Source organism: Kwoniella dendrophila, chromosome 1 (genome assembly GCF_036810415.1).
Source record: "Kwoniella dendrophila CBS 6074 chromosome 1, complete sequence".
Classification (NCBI taxonomy): domain Eukaryota; kingdom Fungi; phylum Basidiomycota; class Tremellomycetes; order Tremellales; family Cryptococcaceae; genus Kwoniella; species Kwoniella dendrophila.
This window is the reverse complement of record NC_089476.1, coordinates 1696522-1716389: the sequence shown is the minus strand read 5'-3', so window position 1 is coordinate 1716389 and position 19868 is coordinate 1696522. Positions and strand designations below refer to the sequence as shown.

Here is a 19868-nt window from a genome sequence, read left to right as displayed (position 1 = left end):
TAAAGGTGGTGGACTGCATGATGGAATGCATATTGGTACAAGCAATGAAGATATCAAAACTCGATCTGTTGAATTTACTACTAGTCCTACTACTACATAAATTAAATACTGTGTCATTATAAGCATCATATGAAGCAGATGTATATACTGTACACGTGTGGTGACAAGCCGGAATATTTTGATTATTTAATTATTTGGTAACAACCTGCATCCGACTGGATTTGATTTAATTCGCTCCCGATTTAGGACTTCCAGCAAGAGAACGGAGAACCTGTGTTGAGATGAACCTTTGCAAGGCGATTCTTGACAAAGTCCTCTGATGCTTTTATACCCAGGAACGTATCTACAACTCCCGACCGCCTAATCCACCTAATCCTTTTACGATCAACCAAGTCAATCCAGCAATACCTACTCCTGATAATAAAGCCCTCATAATGATTGTAACGACTAATGCTTGTCTCACAGCGGAATAGAATGTAGCAAGAGCTTGTCCAGACCAATTAACCCTATTGTCATTATTGTCAGCTCTTTTACGCGAAGACTTCGACAGGGTTTGGATAGCTGAACTGACCTTCTATCAGATGCTCTGTCTGGTCCACGAACGGAATTTTCCCATCCTTGTATGACTTGTCTATAACGTCTTCCGAACACCCTATAGCAATGATCAGCAAGCTTTACCGAAGGTATTTAGCATAATTCAGGCTTACCAGATCCAAAAGTTGACATCGGGATAAGAGAATCTGGGGAATACAGCACTGCATCAAGTCAAACAGATGTTAGCTATTATTACATCCGATATTTGGGGTGACAGGCGACAACTCACGTCATACCAGGTCCAACACCTCTTCTTCGCTTACTTTTACCTTTCTTTTCGCTTTTTACATCTACTTTTATACCTAAATCACCTTTTGCTGTCATACCAGCACCACTTGAACCTCCTGGGTTGCCATTTGACAGGGGTGTACCGTTCTTCTTCGCTTCTTCCAAAGCCAATCTAGCAGCTTCCCATTGATCATCGAAACTACTTTGTACGGTAACAGGTGTTTTCGGATCGGGTATGAATGTGGATTGATTGTGTTCAAATTCTGATGTGGTAGGTGAGGAAGGTTTTGAAGGGGTTCTCGAAGGGGGTAAGACCAAATGCGCTGGTGTTGAGGATGGATAATGCGCGATCAGGTCCCTGTCGCAGATCATAAGCTACTGACGACCGATAAAGTACTAATGAACTCACAGCGTCATACCCAAAGTCAGTCCCCATAATCTTAGGTGTCGCTTTCCATCATTGAACCAGCTTCCGGAACCTTCAGCAGCTTCATCAAATTCATTGGTTGGATCAAATCCCTCAGCCAGTGAATCTGGTTCATCGGGTAACAAAACACAGCCAAATCTAAGAATGGTCAACATAAATGATTAGCTACTTATTGCACATGTTTGATCATCTCCATTCTCAAAGGGATACTTACTGCATCTTCCCTATCAGATTTCTCAAACACCATCTAACAAATCTATTCTTTGGGCTTAGACGACTTCCTATATCAATTTCGATTTGTGACCACTGTTCAGGTTCAAAAGGTGGAGCAAGCATTGACAGGGGTATCCAGTGGACTGAGGAGACTTCGGTCTAGGTAATAGGTATATAAAGTCAGTAAATACATGGAGACACACAGACACGATGCAGACTTACTGGTTGTAATTCTGGTGTAGGACTGAAGGGCGACGTCTGCAAGAACACTATATAGTGGATTCAAGACATCAGATGTCAGCTTGTCCCGTGGAGCCTGGCAGATGGTGAGCTGAGCTTACCAAAGGGACTCAAGATCATTAACAACCTTTTACCCAAACTAGTAGTAACTTCCCTTTCATCTAATCTTCCGACATGTAAAAAATCCTTTTCAGCTAAATCCACACCAATTTCTTCCCAGGTTTCTCTTAATGCTGTAAAGTAGGCTGATTGATCATCTGGTTCATGTCTGCCACCTGGGAAAGCTATGTGACTTGACCATCTACCATGTGATACGCTTGTACTAGATGAAGAAGATGAGGAAGAAGCTGAGTTGGAGGATAAGGACGAAGATGAAGAAGAGGTAGAAGGTGAATGATGTGGAGCTCTACGTATAAATAGTATTTCCGGTATTGTATTTGGATGATTTACCCAAGCTACATTCAAGTGAAAATATGGCATAAGTTGACACATCCAGGCAAACCACTCTCCTGGGTGTAGAAGACAGCTTACGAAGTCTGAAGAAGTCATCTAAAGTATAACCTAATCCAAAATCGCTTTCCTTAATCAAGTCGCCTGAATAGCCTTCTGGCTCATGACCTTCGAATACTAATTCTGGTGCAGGTTTTAATCTTATTATCAATGCTACACTTGCCCTCCTAGGTTGAGTAGGAGGCGATTGAATCGCCCGAGGTACTGAAAGTCGTAAGTCTTGAAGCAAAGTAAGGAGATCTGCAGAGGGAGTAGGATGGAAGTCTAAATGAAACTAGTCAGCTAATGTTTTCTGGGTTAAAGATAGAATCCTCAAAAAAGGTAGCTCACCTGACATGATGAGGAAATGAGTATGTCGTGTTCTTATGAGGCTGAGAAGGGAAGATCTGCCCTCCAGTTGGTGATGATTTGAAAGGACTATTGACTATGTGGCTTCGTAATATACCTTGGGATAAAAGAGGATGTTTGTGAGCAGTTATTGATGAGCTTCTACGTTCTGTTTTCTTGTAGTGTCGTGTGACGAGTAATGACGATGAACAGGAACCAATGAATGGTAACGGGTAGCAATTATGTATCAACTTCAAGTGAATCTGGATGTGTGGGGCAACGTCCTTTGAACCTCGTGTAACCTTCCTTTGAGTTGACGGGGAATATGTATATTCTTCAACCTAGTTCTCTATATCACTATGTATTGTTGTTCCAAACTGTTTGGCGAGATAATTCGTGAAAGTAAGATATGATTATGACGGATAATATCGGGATATGTAATGATATGTGTGCGATGATTCAATCAATCTCAATCTTGATTTTTGATTTTGGGGATGAGTTGAAACTTTATCTCTAGAGGTTGAGATTGCAAAATGACATGATCGTCAATATACGCCCAACGAAGGTCGGTGATTGCCGGTTTTACTGGTCAATGTGCCTGATATCACACAGCACTTTTCGTGTCACTGATAATTTCTTGCTCATATCGGATATAGCCGATAGATAAGAAGCTTAAGAAGGAAGAAAACAATGAATTTGTTAATCATTTACGATTTAAGCGATTTTAATCAAATTGATCCGCAAGGTCCTCTTGAAGAGGGAATCAAAAAATTCGGAATCTCGGTCTACTTTTTCAGGTTTACGACGTATAGAATGTAAGATAGTCGGCGGTAAGTGAATTTGATCATGTTGTTGAATCAAGAGTAAGAGTATGCACTTGTATATAGGAAGAATTATCGCAGCAATTTGAGAAAGAGTCATCAAATATCATCATCACCTGACAAGGGTCACACGTTTGTTTGCTCTTTTTTATTCATTTTTACTTATCATCTGACCATTACTGTATCTCATCCCGGTTGACCTCTTGTCAGTTCAACTGTTTATATATAATAACTGTTCCTTCTTTGTCATTATACTTCCCTTCTTACATCTGTTATAACATAACCTAACAAACAATCACTATGCCTATCTCGGCATTTACCCCTTCGCTCAATACTAGATATTCACTTCAACCACCATGTGGACTTCCCTCACCTGTACGTTCGAGCTTCAACGATAAAGGGGGTATCGGTATAGCGCCTATTGCAGAGAATGGAGTATCAGACCTTTCTGAGATAGACTCAGTAGATGGAAACAACAACGATGAATATAGAGAATCGACTTCATTGGATGGAATAGCAGAACCTGATACTCTAATATCATGTTTTGGCAGTCTATCAGTAGCTTGTCTACCAGCTTCTACCAGAGGCGGACCAGTAATTACAAGATTCCCCAAACCTCCTCCACCGAGACCATCATCAAGATTAGGTACAAGAGAAGAGCAAAGAAGGATCTATCTGGGTCCTAAATTAAGCGATCGCAGTACAGGTGGTCCTGATGCCGGACCTCTGATCGATAGATTCAGTTGTTTGTTTCAGGATCGTGAGTAGAGCTTTGCTTTAATATTTCAAGTCAAAGGGTTTAGAAGCTTACAATAGGTCGTAATAACGTTTAGAATATGATTGTGTGTCAAATCCAAAAGGTATAGTCTCTTTAGGTGTAGCGGAAAATTTCTTGATGCAAGAAGAATGTATGGAGGTAAGCTAGCTCTTTTGTATGTTACCATCGAATGAAATGAGTTAGCTGATCTAATATATATTCAGCTTATCTCCACCGCATTGAGAGAGAATCTGACTCCTTTAGACCTATCTTATGGTGATTCATTATGGGGTTCAAGAAGGATCAACAAAGCATTAGCTGGACTATGCAATGGATACTTCAATCCTGCTGAAGAGGTTAGACCTGAACATATCATCACTGGCGTGGGGTGTTCTGCTGGTAAGTCGACTCAAACGGGGTGAAGTCTCTCTGACGCTATTCACCAGTTCTGGATCAGCTTTTTTACACCCTGATGGATGAAGGTGAAGCTATCTTATTAGCCGCTCCATAGTAAGCTATTACTATTCCTCTATTTGACTCATCATCGTGTATCGGAAAGCCAGCTTATCCTGTCGCATTTAGCTACACAGGTTTTGATCGAGATCTCATAGGAAGAGGTAGAGTTCGACTTATACCTGTTCATGTGCCTGTTGGAGATGAGGCTTTTGAGCCAGACTGCTTGAAGATGTTTGAAGAGAAATTGGCAGAGGTCGAAAAGGAAGGTATAAGGGTAAGAGCTATAGTAAGTCATTCCTTTTCTATGGCTTACAATGAATCGACCCAAATTTATTGACCAGTGAGATCATGTCAAGATCGTTTGCAATCCCCAAAATCCACTGGGTCGTACATATCCACGATCAACACTTTTGGCTTATGCGAAATTCTGTGAAGAAAAAGATCTGCATTTAGTATCTGATGAAATATACGCTTTGAGCGTATATGATAATAAGGGTAAGTGTATTGTCCTGATCGTAAAGAGAGGTTCGGGTACTGTAATTGGGACAAGCAATTAACGGAAGAATAACAAACTTCTTTTCGAACATAGATTTCCCCCAAGCTTTACCTTTTACAAGTATCATGAGTCTAGACTATGAGAAAGAGCTAGGTATACCTTTTGATAAAGCCAGAGTACATGGTAAGTCCTTCTACGAATGATTTACTGCGGTATACAGCTGATAGCAAGATATCAGTCGTTTATGGTATGAGTAAAGAGTGAGTTTGCTTCAAAGCACGATATCAAACCCTTAACTCTTGTTGATATTTTTTTGACCATCTAGCTTCTGTTCGAATGGATTGCGTATCGGATCTTTGATATCTCAGAACAATCCTTTACTACTGAGGACTATGGCAAATACCTCTATGCTTATGAAAAGTAAGGTTATCTAAATTATAACGTCGAAAGCAAAAAGTTAAACCAAAATCTTATTTTCTTATTTTCAGTATCTTCACCTTCGGATGTCATTTGGTCAACACTTTTGACAGATTCGACAAGATTAAAATCATTCATCTCAACTAACAGGAAAAGGTTGACTGAAGCTCATGCGTTTGCCAGAGGATGGTTTGTTGAAAGAGGTGTAGAAGTAGCTAATTCCAATGCGTGAGTCGGCTGTTTGTACCAGAATAGCACACATACTGTAGCTCACATCTCACTATTTTACAGTGGTAATTTCGTTTGGGTAAATCTTGGTAAGAGATTAGGTTTTAGTGATGCTATAACAGAAAAGAGGGTATTCCAGAAATTACTAGATGGAGGTGTATACATAGTGAGTATAATTGACACTGTTTAGCTCTGAAGAGTTACTAAACGTCAAATCAATACATGACCATAGGCTCCAGGCTCAGCATATCATCATCACGTAGCAGGATGGTACAGAGTAACATTTAGTGTGCCAAGAGGTAATTTGATTGTAAGTCGTATAAATCTCACGATTAATCGGTCTGTTGTTTGCAAGCGCTGAATTACCAAACACATGTACCATGTTTTGGCAGGCTGGATTAGATAAGGTGGAAACGCTCTTAAATCTTCATCTTGCCAACTAAATTCCCAGATATCGTACCTAGCAGTATGGTTAAGAGAATGTGGACATTAAACATATGTGTGATGGACTCATGTTGTATGATCCTGTTCTTGTTCACTATTTAGTCTTGTGACAACGCTACAGTACATGCTTTTCATTGTATATATATATATCTAGCGATAATGTGATTCAATCTAAAAGTTACAGTTTGATTTTTGAGGTGAAGAGAATTATGAAAACAGGGTTTTGTGCAAGTGACAGAAAACAATTTGCAGTAATGAAAGGAAACAGTACGAGTACGTTCGAAAACATAAGATCCCAATGATAGAAAGAGAAAGAAAGCAAAGAAAGAGTAAAGAAAGAAGAAAAGAAACAGATAGACATATAAATATCAGAGCAGGCTAAAAAAGCACCCGAACTCCTTTTTCCAATCAAAAAAGAATATGTCACTTTGAACAACAATTTATTCTTCATCTTTTTCTTCATGAATTAAATCTGTTCCACCTGATATACCAGATTGAGTATTTGCTGATATTGGTAAGCCAGATCTTGAACTTGATCTCATACTTGATAATTTGTTGTTTCCACTTAAATTTCTTTTATGTCCACCACCACCACCACCATTTGAACTACCATTTAAACTTGATTTTCTATCATGTGAATTTCCAAATGGTGAAGGAGATAAATTATGTGCACCTAATAAACCAACAGGCCATCTTGGTGAAACAGGTGGAAAATTTTCATCTCTTGTAGATGATCCAGGTGTAGATCTACTCAAATCTTTAAGATAATCTGATCTTGAATGACCACTATTATTATTACTATTACTATTATGCGGAAAAGACATAGGTACAGATTCCAAATTATTGTTTATTGAAGCTGAGAAACCACTTAGAATTGGACCAGGACCTGAAAAAGATATATTTCTAGCTATAGAAATACCTCTTATAGGTGTGTTTTCAACTAACATTGATGATGGAACTCTTGATCTACCACCTAAAGGTGTTAAAGAGAATAAAGAAGGTTGACCAAAATTAAAATCTAAATGTCTTGATGGTGTAGATGTAACATCAAACGGTGTATCATCAATTCTTGGTGTTGAAAATTTATCATTTGTATTAGAACGCGAATGTGAATTTGAGCGATGTGAATTCATGATTGGTGCAGGTGTTGAAGGTGGTCCGTTAGAATTACTACTATTATTATCTTCAGTTTCATTGTCGTTATTATCAAGATTATGATTTGTATATTGTGACCATAAATCATTTGATCCATCATAAGATAACATTCGAGCTCTTTCAGGTCTCTTAGGTGAACTGACTATTCTGCTTATTGGTGTTCTCGTTGAAGGTAACCCAAATCCATGATTTACTGATGTGACAAACATAGGTGAAGGAGCTAACGCTATATGTCCAATATCACTTTTGACTGCAGATGATCTTGGATCAGCTAATTGTGAATATCTACCTCTTGGTGTCGTGTGTACATTATGATTATGACCATAACCTCGACCACCATGATGACTAGAAGGTGTAGTTATCACTGATCTTGAAGAATTTTCACAACTTGTACACCACCAATTTGGACCAATTTTAGATTCATCTTCGATTCCACAGCATATGATATGATGCCAAGTTTTACATGCTGCACAGGAAATCATTGATCCCATACCATTGGTGTTATTCGTTCCACATACGCAAGCAACCACTCCGGCTGGCAGCAAAGGTAGTACTCGATTACGTAGACTGATTATCAAAGCCGATCTAGCATTGGCGTTGGATCCATCAGGGGAAACATTTTTGCTCCTTCCTCCTCTATTGGTGGAATCTCGATCTTGATCGGTTGAAGTACCAGTTGAGCTTGATGTTGATGAAGACACAAGTCTAGAAATACTTTTTCCTTTTCCTTTGCCATAAGTAGTATACATTGTCATTAATCCTTCCTCATCTGATCCACTATCATCACTTGCAGTTTCAAGGTATCTTTTCAATAATGTAGCTTTTTCATTTTCTTCTCTTCGTAATCTTTCCTTTTTACTTCCACCAGCTAAAGCCCAAGGCGCTTCTTCATCTGGCCATAAAGGCTTCAAAACTACCTTTGAGCTACTTGCTACAGGTTTTTCAATCCAATCCTCTTCGTCCTCGTCTTTGGTTTCTTCTACCAGCTGTGTTGAACGATCTAAACCTAAAAATTTTATAGCTGTAGCTTTACGCACAGCTACTCTGCCAAATAAATCTATCCTAGTTGATATCAATGGCTGATCTTCTTTTATAGTATGCTCAGAAAAAGCTTCAAGTCTTTTAGCAATTTTTTGAGCTTGTACTTCAGGTGTATCCTCTTCATCATCAGGAATGAATTGATTTTGGTTCATTATTGGTGTACGAAGTGTGACAAGATCAGGTGAAGAAGGTGGCGACTGATGACCCCGAGTTCTGTTCTCAAACCAAGCTACTTCACTTTCCAACACTTCATTAGTTGCTAATGATGCTAATCCTGATGCATCCGTTGTCAGGGCAGGTATAGTGGTAGTTCTAGGTGATAGATGCTGTTCATCTGGTGATTTAGTATCTTCAGGTTCACCTTGACTTATACCCAATAAACCAAGCTTTCTTCCTTCTTCCTGATGGCGAGTAATCACTAATCCTCGTCTAGTAGACGGATCTATCAATTCTGGTTCTTCCTCGATAGGTGTCATTATCTCTTCTGTCGTCGGTATCGGTAAGCGTAAATGGGGAGGTAGATGAATTGTTGGTACCTCCTTTCCACTCGATGGTGGTGTAGGTAAATGTACACTTGTTGTAGGAGCACTTTCCACCCTCACCCTCTTGGAGGCTCTACCACCACTTGATTCCTCGCTTTGCTGCTGCTGCTTTTGTTTGCCTCGTTTGGGCGTCTTTAATTCTTTACCCGACGGTGGAGTTTCTTTATCCTTCTTCTCTCTCTTCCTCTTTGTAACAGTCAGTTGTTTGTCGGGAGTAGCTTGGCTCCATGCTCGCTTTCCATCAGTTAATGTCTGATAGTATGACGGTATAGTTGAATCATATGATCTCGTTAAAGTAGTGGTGGTGAGAAGGGGTGTCGCACCATCGTATCCAGTCGACTGCTGAGGAGTGAAGGAGGATTGGTCATGGTAAGGTTCAGGTGAGACTTGACTTCCGCTTGGATTGGATCGAGATGGAGTTTGGAAAACCTCATAATCTCCTTGAGATGTGGGACCATATGTAGATGATTGACCTAATGGTGAGAGGCGAGGGGATGGTTGAACGGACATAGGCTGGAGGTGTGATCCAGATAACGTAGGATAAGGTAGGTGATACGAAGGTGCTGGTCCATTAATTACCAGTGTTTGACCATGAATATAAGGGGATGATTGTGCAGCGGGGGAATGCGTTTGAGATTCTGCTGCCGATAAGTGTGAGTATGTTGGAGATGCGACCGCTCTGTGATCATTTGAAAAGCTGTGTTTTAGAATTATATCGTATGAGCAGATTATCAAAGCGGGAGAGTGTGATGTAATGATAGGTTTATGACTAACCTTTCTTTATCTCTCCTAGCACCACTACCAAAATTACTCAAAGAAGGTGTCCAATCAGTCATTAATTCTTGACCATGAGAATGGGTGGAATGCATTGTTGACGTTGAGGGATGATGATGATGATGATACTGATGAGATGTTTCGTATAGTACCGGACCTGTCATTGGCGGTATCGCTATTGTAGGATGGCTGAAAGGCAATAAAGAATTGTAAGGGTATATGAGATCCAAGTGTGAAGGATATTGAGAAGCTAGTGAGAGCATTGTTAACCAGTCAGCATGAGTGATATCAATTGATTGTTGATCCATGGATTTTGGGTTAAAGATCGGTGAAATAATAATTGTAAAGTATGTGACTATAATTATGACTAATTATGGGGCACAAAGTAAACAAGAATGTGAAAATAATCAATACAGTATGAAGGAAAGGTCATGAGCAGGAATTAGGAATTAGGATTACTTTGAAGCTAAGAGTAAAATTGTATGAGAGATAAGGTCCTTAGGTAGGTAAAATGGTTGAAGGAAGATCGGCTGATTTCAACGCTTCTACTAGATCATGTCACCCGAAGAGCAGAAATTGAAGATGAGGAAGAACAGGAAGGGGATGAAGATGATTTTTCATGACAGATATGAGACAAAAAAAAGTGAGACAAGACCTGACGCACTCATGAAGAGGGGGGCTATTCAATGGGTAGTCGGAATTTGAATCGAAAAAGTAGATAGTGGTATATAGTATATAGGTATCTATCAGAATGATCAACTTACGTTTTCTATTTCCTTTCTTTTCTCTGTTTCTTTTATAAAATCGTCTCCAATGATTGCTATGTCATACAAGTCCTTCAGTCTTGGCAAAAAGTCGTATGCGTATCAAATAGTAAAGATCGATGGCTTAAGGTAACAAAAACCTGATTGAGCGATAAGGCCGTTCGCTCTAGGAATAGTCTGTAGGCGAGAATGAGGTTGGTATGCTTCTAGCGCAGAAAAAGTTGAAGGTTGAAGGTACCGAAGGATAGGTCTCAGACCTTTAGCATTGAGCAGGTGAAACAAGATATGGTATATGGTATAGAGATGGTAAGAGCAGATGATCGATTTGTTGCTTTATGGTGTGAATTTAAAATAGTGGTCTAGGTTCTCTTCCTTCAGCTAGAAAAAGGTGCATATGCCGTCAATATTCGGAACCTTTAGGTGAATAACCTTTTAATGAAAGTGATTTGTTGTTGTGGGGTTTATACAATGGAGATAGAGGATAACGTTGAGAGATAAGAACTCTAGAACCGTTATTGAAGATGAATGAAGTGATAGAGTATTGGAGTGAAGCAATTGAGGACAGATGGAGATATGGTTTTGATGTGATGATGAAATGTTCAATACTATAGACGAATGAACATGATATGAAAAAGGGGGCGCTAGTGGGAATTGAATTTCAAGGGTATTTTTGGGTATTTTCCCACTTGCCTTGTAATGCAGCATAAAGATTGAACTTACCGAAAAGAATAAAGCAAAGTGGTCCTGTTCCTTCCTTGTTTCCTTGCTCAATTTGCGTATTCTTCTCCTATCTTTTTCTCTTGCTAATTGTTCTAAATAATATGTAAATTGTTCAATTGGGTTTGAACGGAAACAGCGCTTGGATCTTTTTGTTTTTTCTTCTGATATCTCAGCTGTTTCCCCTGGTTTAACCCCTGAAATCTGTGCTACAGTGTGTGTGATGAAATGTATGATGAACGTAGGAAACGTTTGACCTTATTCCAAGGAGAACGTCGATATTTCGGATCGGAAAGGGATGGATAAACTTAAGGTTGTTGTTATTTGTTGAAACTCTTTAGAATAAAATGATTGTATGCTGCTGTTGCTGTAAAAGTGCGAAATGGATCTTATGAGATCGACATGAGAGAGTGTATGGTGTATTAAACGCCGATTGCCCGTTCGGAATAATCTTTATGCGTTTGTACAGTACGTTGTACGACAGGTTATGCAGCAACAGATAGTTTTATACAAAAGATGAAATTGACTTTTCAGATATTCGTAAGGATGATATCAGATATACCGAAGGAGAGGTAGAGGAGGTAGAGAAGCAGAAACAAAAGATCCACTTGTGAAATTGATAATCTAGGGTATTTTTGGTTTAGAAGGAAAAGAAGAAGGTTCAATTCCTTATTAGAAAGCTCTATAGATTGCTTGTTACCTTCACTCAAAGGTTCATGAGGAGAAGTGCTACAGTAGTAGTACGAACGCTATGATACCATAGCAATTAACGTCCAGATGAAAGGCAGAGCCTAGTACGAGGCAATCATGAAAATCCTCTTTCCCTGCTCTTCTTCTTTTACAAGTTATCCTTTAAACCGGGTTAACTATTCATACTAAGTTTCCTGATATTTCGGCGATTTAAGCATTACGGACATCATCTTCCGCATAAGAAATGGGAACCTCGAATGCAAAGGTAAGATATGATAATGAAAGAAAAGCAAATTCAAAAGTTGTAAGTGGGGTTTTCTGGAAGGATAATCGATCGACAAAGGCTGGAATTGAAAGGGTCTAAAATGTGACATGTTTCTTTTGATGGAATTTTCCTTACGTTAAGTCACACCTAAAAAAATAATATTATTGTAGTAAAAAGCTTCGTCAGATGCTTGCAATTGCTCTCGCATTCGCACTTGTAATGAAATTTAATTATTATGGTTCCAGTCTCCGATAAGATTGCTCCGCCTGCATCATACATGCGACGTAGAGAGATAACGGAGCAGGGGTTTCTTCTTGTCACTACTTCAACGAAATATTTTTAGTTCGTGCGCCCCTTTGTAGCTTTTTGTCGGTCTTCCTAATGACGAATCCGGTCCATCTATTTTAATATCTATCAGACTATGGGAGCTTTGTATAGATGTAGGTGCATGCTCTCTATGCTGCTGTCATGAAGTGGCTAAAGCCTGACCGACCTCGGATCAAGTTGTTTAGGGGAACTGGATAGATTAGAGTTCTTGACTGGTTTATCCATTTATCATATCTGCTGCGCTTATCGAAATGTTGCATAGAAATTGTAATTCTGTCTCTTTACTGCCTATACAGAACACTGAGTTCCTCATTCTACCGTCAGATCGGTTTTTCCATCATCACAGGATAAAGAAGAATAAGCTTTCCATTACGATAGTCGATGTGACGGGTATATCAGATAAACCATTTGTGGCCTCAGCGCTAATCTAAATTATCTTCTTAGGCAAGTGGAGCGAATGAAAAGACCCAAAACAATCTGGATGAATTGTTTCAAAGCCAGCGTATGAGCATGCATTCAAAGCCAGGTAGCCAGAGTGTTCAGCAAGCATAACCTTTGACGAAAAAGTAAGAAGCGAAGAGGCTAAATGTCCTACGTTGGCTGAGCATAGGAGAAATAGCGATAAAACCAAAAAAGCCATGGAAAACGTTAACCATTCGAATCCCTGTTACTCGATAATTTCTCCGAATTCTACGTTGTAACGATATTCCATCCTATTCACATTAAAGCTTCTTCATGCTCATCCTATAATCTCACAAGGCTGATTATCTTCTGGAAGAGAGAAGTATGGCTTCTTCTTGATACAAGATGATGAGAATGTGGAAAGGATAATTATATGCCCCACATCGGGTAGGGTATTACAATGGTGTCTGTGTGATCGAACACAACACACAAAAGATGAAACTGAAAATCATACACGCACATGCCGCTTTAATTCAACTTGTGACATTTACCGAATGGAGTAATTTGACGAGGACAATAATCAAACAAGATCATCAATAAAACGTTCAGTTCCAAGTCTTGATCTCCCATATCTACAACGGATCACTCCCAACCTGTTATCCAGATTTCTATGAAATCTAGAATGGCAAGTCCATCAAATACCGTTGTGCTTCAAAAATCCCACTACTAATAAAAAACCATTAAAATTCCAATGAAACCTTAATTCCTTTTACGCGTTCACGCGTCCCGTTTTTCTAATTTCCTCGAGCTAACACATGAAACTTTAAACCGTTACACGTTACAGTTCATTCAAAAATTACTTTATCGGGTAAAAAGATATCCAAGCTATCATGCAGTCCTCAGGTCCCATTTTTTTCGTTACACTTGTGAAGAATCACCTTAAATTGCACTTTTGATATGGTAAGTGGCGTTTGACTTGCTACCATGATAGAATTCTCAGATTCCGAGATTTCAGATTCCGTTAGCATCTGATATTATCATCAGATACACTTTCCATATCATGGTGAATATCAGGTAGGCTGGAACTTTTCCTGGTTGGACTGCTTATCATTTTTGGTCGCTGGTATATTTGGCGAAAATGCTCTGTAATGACGGGTTTCGATGGTCGCAGTGAGGTGAGGTGTATTCGTATTCATTCAAAAGTTTGCAGTCCGCAGATTCATAGTACTGTCGGTCGAAGTGCAAATCAAGCTGCTTCGGAAGCTGAAGCACTGAGAGAAGCAGCTGTCATTGTATAGTTGAAGTTACGATATTATCAATGATTAATGATTTGCTATAGCTTCGTGGCAAGGTGATATAGCGAGTCTCTCTCCTCTTTCGTCAAGTTAATTCCAAATACAAGCTATTGCTGTGAGCCACGACTGTTGGTTTATTGGTAGTTCCATTCGTAGCCCGGTTACTGTTATCAATGAGCTGAATTTGTGCAAGTGGATTGTTGTGTGAACGTGTATGAACTGTCAATGATGAAATAGATCAATGGTGGCGGAGTTATGATTATCAATTGATCAGACCTAGGTTATTCCTGCTCTTGTACAAGACGAATTCAAAATTACGAATGAAATTAGGTGGGAAAGAAGACGGAAAGCAGTGGACGTATCGATATATATATATATATATATATATGTCTATAGGATACATACGCAAACGAATCCGTTCTAATGAGACGTGACCAAAAGTATGTGCTCGCTCAGAACTATGGAAAAACGCGTTGGAATGAGACCAAAAGAAGCTGAGTCGCGTTTGTCTTTGAGAGACGTGTTGGCGAAGTTGCTCGCGATGCACATAGCAAGGGACTTATCTGCCAAAATAGTTGATATGACCCTAATAACAGGATTTTCAAGCTTAAACGCGTCTTTCGACATCTCCTCTTGAGAAGTCCCCTATCTTTGATGACAATTATGATCAGTAACGCTTGCACGAAGTAGTGTCGTTCCCGATGATGTTCCCCTCTTGTCTTCTGGTTCATACCTCCTCATATCGAGAAATAATGAAGTTTCGCACAAATCACTTTCTGTCGGTAATCATATAATCGCAAATATGATAAGGACAAGGTTTGTACAGAATAGCCGACTCCAACCGGCAATACCGTACGCGTGTATCCCGCGGGCCGATCCGTTGTTCTCCGTTATCAGCTCATGTCTCGACACTGTAAGCATTTAATGTTGTTGGAGATAATATTCATGTATTTATATATATATATGGTAATGACCGCTGGTTATTCAGACTCATATTCCAACATTTTATCGCAACAAGTTCAGCACCTTTAAAAGGAAAACCACCTACGAAGCTACCAAAGCTGCAAAGTCGCAAGTTCACTTACACTCAAAATACTTCAATTCCGACATGTCAACAATACGAATCTTGACATCTAACGATGTTGATAAAGTGTTAGATAATCTATCACCAGAATTAGCAATCAAATCACAAGCGCATCTATTTGAGTTGTTCTCTAGAGCAGAAGCTTTGAAGGATACCCAGGGGCATAATGTTATTCAAACTCCACATAGAATAACAGTTAGTTCAGAAGACTCAACAATGTTATTTATGCCATCTCGTGCACCAACAATTTCATCATCATCATCGTCAAATGAAAATGGAAGAGGTAATAATACAACATCAATAAAAATAGTTTCTGTACCTAATGGAAGCGGTGCAGATGGATTACCAGCGACCACATTAGTAATGAATGAGAAAACTGGTAAAGTGAAAGCTATTGTGAATGCAAGAAAATTAACTGCTTTAAGGAATGCTTGTGGTGAGTTTTCATTCTCTCACTTGTTTGATTGGTTTTCTTTACCATGGCTGAATACCTGATATGGGTAACATGCTAAATATACTTACTGATTATATATTACAGGTTCAGCATTATTCCTTCAACAATTCCCTAATCCAACACCACCAAAACATTTGGTTTTATTCGGATCTGGCGCACAATGTTATTCACATACGATATTATTCTTGAAATTGTATTCATCAAGTCTAAAAAATGTTACTTTTGTCATTAGATCTTTAACTCCTAGAGCAGAAAAGGTAATCAAAGATTTATCTTCCAAATTCCCTCAAGTTAAATTTGAGTTGGCTGTTCATGCATCAGCAGAATCAGAAGGGTTGAACGAAGTGGTTAAGAAGGGTGATATAATAGTCACAGCAACTTCATCAACCAAACCTTTATTTAAGAGTGATTCATCAACACCTGGAAAAGGTTCGAGATTAATTTTAATCGGTTCATATAAACCTACAATGAAAGAAATTGATTCAAACTTGACGAAAAATTCTTCTTTATTGGTTGTAGATTCAAAAGATGCTTGTTTAAGAGAATCAGGTGAATTGATTGAATCAAATATTCAAAAAGATCAATTGGTAGAACTGGGTGAAACTTTGAACAAAGAATATGAAATCAAATCACATAACAATGATGACGATATTATCATTTTCAAATCTGTAAGTCGTTCGCTACCCAATCTAACCTATTTTCTGACCTTTCTGAATCCTCTTTATATAGGTTGGCTTAGGTATCCAAGATGTAGCTATAACTAATTTGGTAGTTGAAGAAGCTGAAAAATTGAGTCTGGGCAATATCATTGAAAATTACGATTAGAAGGATCACTAGAAGCTCAAGCAAATTGTTGTAAATAGAAAACGGAAATTTAACCATGTTCATTCAGATCATGAAAAGTTGTATGAATAAAATTGTTAATGCTATTGATCAAAAATGCATCGTGAAATGAATGATGACGGTCGAATGGACCAGCAAAAGTCGATCACTCTCTCTATATCTATTTTAACGTCAAAGAGATGTATGAGGTGTAATGCTGGTTTTATACACATGTTGGTCTATGGAAGTATGTTGTGTGACAAAGAGATCACTCTAGAATTCGTTTCTAGTAATTTGCGTTGTAAAGAGGTAATGAGGCTAGTTGACCGGTTTTAGAAAAAGGGAGAACTCAATGCAGTAAACTTCGCAAATTGGATGATATCGGTCTCTTGCTATCTTTTCTTTCCATCTGAATATCTAATCCATCCACATTGGTTTCGGATCCGTCTTGGTCTTGCGGTTTCGGTTGTATACTCCTTTCGTCTATATCCATTTCTTCCGATCTACCTCTTTTGAGCGGTATAGATCTTGATCTTTCTCTGTGATGTATAGTTGGCGAAACGGATTTGCTTATTCCAGGCAAAGCGAAACCTTCCTTTTGCCCCTCCCGTATCACTTGACCTTTTTTTGAATCTAGAGGACCATTTAATGCAATTTTAGCTAATTCAGGTGGTAGATGTGAATGTGAATAAGCTTTTGTTAAATCTGGTCTTGACGGTTCATCGTTGTGAGCATCATTTGCTGATCGATGCCGTTCGTCACCAGATTGTGATCCAGATCTTCGTCGATGTTGATCAGTTTGTGATGGTTCGATATTACCTGGATAAGGTGATTTGACCGAATCAGATACGACATTGGGGGAAGATCTTCTTCTTCTAATTGGGTACCAAGGTTCTGTCTGCCGCGTGTTCGGCCTGGAAGAGCTGTCGGTCGATATAGGAGATAGAGCAGATGGTAATGGTGCAGATAAAGGTGGCTCTCCATTGGGTGATGATCGGTTGATAGGTTCCAATACAGATGGGAAAGGTCTTTCCCAGTGAGGTGATAAAGGTGGAAGTCTTTCGCTTGATGGAGAACTGAAATGACGGTAAGATGATGAGGATGGTGGTCGAGGTGGCTGCGCTGTACTATAGGAAGAGCTTTGCTGTAGATGAGGATAAGATGGTTCGTGTGTATAGGAGGAGTATGAAGTATGCGGTCTTTCACGATACCGATTGTGATCCTGCTCTCTATATCGGTTGTTCAATTCTCCAAAATTGCGCTCTTGTTCCTCATGACTATATGCAAAAGAACCTTCAAAAGATACTGCACTCCGTGGCGGCGGTTCGTCCTGGTATGAGCTTGCATATGTTCGAGAGTGGTGTCCTGGGTCTATTGGGGCATTGACCGAAAGCAAAAGAGAAAAGTTGCACGATATCAGCTCTCAGTAAAGATACTTTTGTCTTGAGGGGTAAGGAGAAAAAGGAGGACTCACCGATCGATTCATAGTAATTTGATCCGGCGGACAAGGGAGGGTCAGGCAACAATCTTGTTGAAGCTGATGAAGCGGAAGCCGTACTTCCTGCCCAAGCTGATATCCTTTCATCTCCTTCAATAGATAATCTACGCGATCTAGGAGATTTCTGTAAATCTTCATAATCTGCTGGGTCTTCACCTTCAGGTATACCACCATTAACAGCTAAAGCTTTTCTACCTTTTTGACGTTGATTCTGGAAGATGCCACGGAGATCGAAAATCAGCTTATCGTTCTTAATCAATTTGTACCGAGGGTCACTGGTGATCGAGTGTATGGGTAATACCCAAAGTGGAGTAGAGAATGAGGGTATCGATAAAGTCAAAAGAGAACCCACTTGAAACCAAACTTGGACTTGGCGAGCTGTTAATCCAATTTCATGACCTAATTTCTCTCTATCTGCGCCTGTCGGAAATTTAGTCTGAAAGTGATTTTAAGCGTAAATGCGGAATTGGTGGAGAGTCATAAATGATAAGGAGGATTAAAAAGAGATTATATGGTAGTTAGCCTTAATTCCTTCATCATTATTTGAGTCTAAAAGCAGGTTTACGGCATCCAATTACGTTATAACCGATAATGAAATATAATGAACTTCTTGCTTCCTGAGGCCAACTCACCTTTCTCCAAAGTTTGGTAAGACCAGATTGTTGCATATGCGTCATCAGAGCTCTAGTTCTTTTCTTTTTACGTCCACCTGTAGAATAAAGGTGTGATAATCCCATTGACGGGGTACCCGTTTGACTGGATCCGCTTATGCTGGACCCCCCTGACAGTTCACGTTGCATCCCGTAAGAGTGATGTGATGTTTGAGAATCGTTTGAATACCTTCTACTAAGACCTTCGCCATAGTGATATGCTGAATGATTGATGGCTGTAGATGAGGTAGTCGGAGGGAACCGATCGCGATAAGCAGTATCGTAGGCGGTATCATCGTTCGAGATGAAAGACGACCGTTGGTGATTGTGTTTCGGTATTTCTGAAGGATGCATAGCGGACCTATCAGGTGGTGATCGAGGTCGCGAGAACGAAGCATCTGGTGATTGTGAATGGCGTCGACTTTGAAAAGATGGCAAAACTGGTCGTTGGTTGTGATCTGGCAATGCGGGTCGTCTAGCGGTGGGCGAAGCCATTATATGGGGAGGTGCAGGTCTAGGCGGTGGTGGAAAGATTGGTCTTTCTTGTGTTTCAATACGTTTACCATCTGATCCAAACCATTGAGAAGGTGGCTTAGGTGCATAGTAGCGTCTATCTGCTGTGACATAGGGCGCAAGTGGTGGTGGACCTACAGGAGACACTGTTGAATGCGAAAAATCCGTGCGCGGCGCTCTAAATCTCGATCCATTTGAGCTAGGACCGGGTTCGTCATGATAGGATACAAAAGGCAGAGAGCGAGGTAAAGGCTTTGAAGGAGATGAAGGGTCTGGTCTATCATATGGTACGTTGTATGTCGACCGAGGCCGTATACCTGTATCATAGTGTAGATGAGGGCCACGGCGATGTGAGGGAGAAGTGGTAGACTGGTATGATGATGGGTGGACTCCTGGCAAAGATCGGGCAGACCTTTGTTCTTCACCCATTCTCAGGTCTGTCCATGCCATTGAAATCATATTGATCAGTATTCTAATGATGAAAGACCATTATATGGATGACAGAACAGTCGACCATGCTTACTTACCGTTTTCTACCAGCACCAAGTGCCCAATACAAGTCTCCCAGCAATCAGACCTCCTCTTTATCTAAATGAATTATGGTTGAAGTCGACGAACAAGCTGAATTCTGTTGAATTACGAAATCAGAGTGTGATTCAGCATAAGGAGGTGGTTTCAAAAATAGTAGAAATAGAAGTCCAAGGAGAATTAATAAAC

General features: G+C 39.7%; 5 protein-coding genes across 5 annotated transcripts; 2 read left to right on the top strand and 3 right to left on the bottom strand.

Moving 5' to 3' along the window:
- Positions 1–343: 343 nt before the first annotated feature.
- On the bottom strand, positions 344–2549 carry L201_000612 (uncharacterized protein; the record flags this gene model as incomplete). Its single annotated transcript, XM_066216412.1, has 11 exons — positions 344–506; positions 572–652; positions 708–755; positions 824–1180; positions 1232–1387; positions 1464–1621; positions 1685–1731; positions 1804–2024; positions 2070–2157; positions 2234–2476; positions 2543–2549. The coding sequence occupies 11 exons, from the start codon at positions 2547–2549 to the stop codon at positions 344–346; spliced, it is 1569 nt and encodes a 522-aa protein (XP_066072509.1).
- Positions 2550–3660: 1111 nt separating this feature from the next.
- On the top strand, positions 3661–6157 carry L201_000611 (uncharacterized protein; the record flags this gene model as incomplete). The annotated part of the gene is made up of 13 exons (XM_066216411.1): positions 3661–4120; positions 4194–4276; positions 4342–4516; positions 4564–4627; positions 4700–4859; positions 4930–5068; positions 5163–5252; positions 5308–5329; positions 5395–5489; positions 5558–5714; positions 5778–5880; positions 5947–6024; positions 6107–6157. 13 exons carry the CDS (start codon positions 3661–3663, stop codon positions 6155–6157), a joined length of 1677 nt encoding a protein of 558 aa, XP_066072508.1.
- A 441-nt stretch (positions 6158–6598) lies between these two features.
- L201_000610 (uncharacterized protein) lies at positions 6599–9765 on the bottom strand (the record flags this gene model as incomplete). The annotated part of the gene is made up of 2 exons (XM_066216410.1): positions 6599–9593; positions 9671–9765. 2 exons carry the CDS (start codon positions 9763–9765, stop codon positions 6599–6601), a joined length of 3090 nt encoding a protein of 1029 aa, XP_066072507.1.
- Positions 9766–15238: 5473 nt separating this feature from the next.
- Positions 15239–16493, top strand: L201_000609 (uncharacterized protein; the record flags this gene model as incomplete). The annotated part of the gene is made up of 3 exons (XM_066216409.1): positions 15239–15650; positions 15753–16336; positions 16398–16493. The coding sequence occupies 3 exons, from the start codon at positions 15239–15241 to the stop codon at positions 16491–16493; spliced, it is 1092 nt and encodes a 363-aa protein (XP_066072506.1).
- Positions 16494–16839: 346 nt separating this feature from the next.
- L201_000608 (uncharacterized protein) lies at positions 16840–19610 on the bottom strand (the record flags this gene model as incomplete). Its single annotated transcript, XM_066216408.1, has 4 exons — positions 16840–17861; positions 17965–18199; positions 18341–18424; positions 18621–19610. 4 exons carry the CDS (start codon positions 19608–19610, stop codon positions 16840–16842), a joined length of 2331 nt encoding a protein of 776 aa, XP_066072505.1.
- Between the last annotated feature and the right edge of the window lie 258 nt (positions 19611–19868).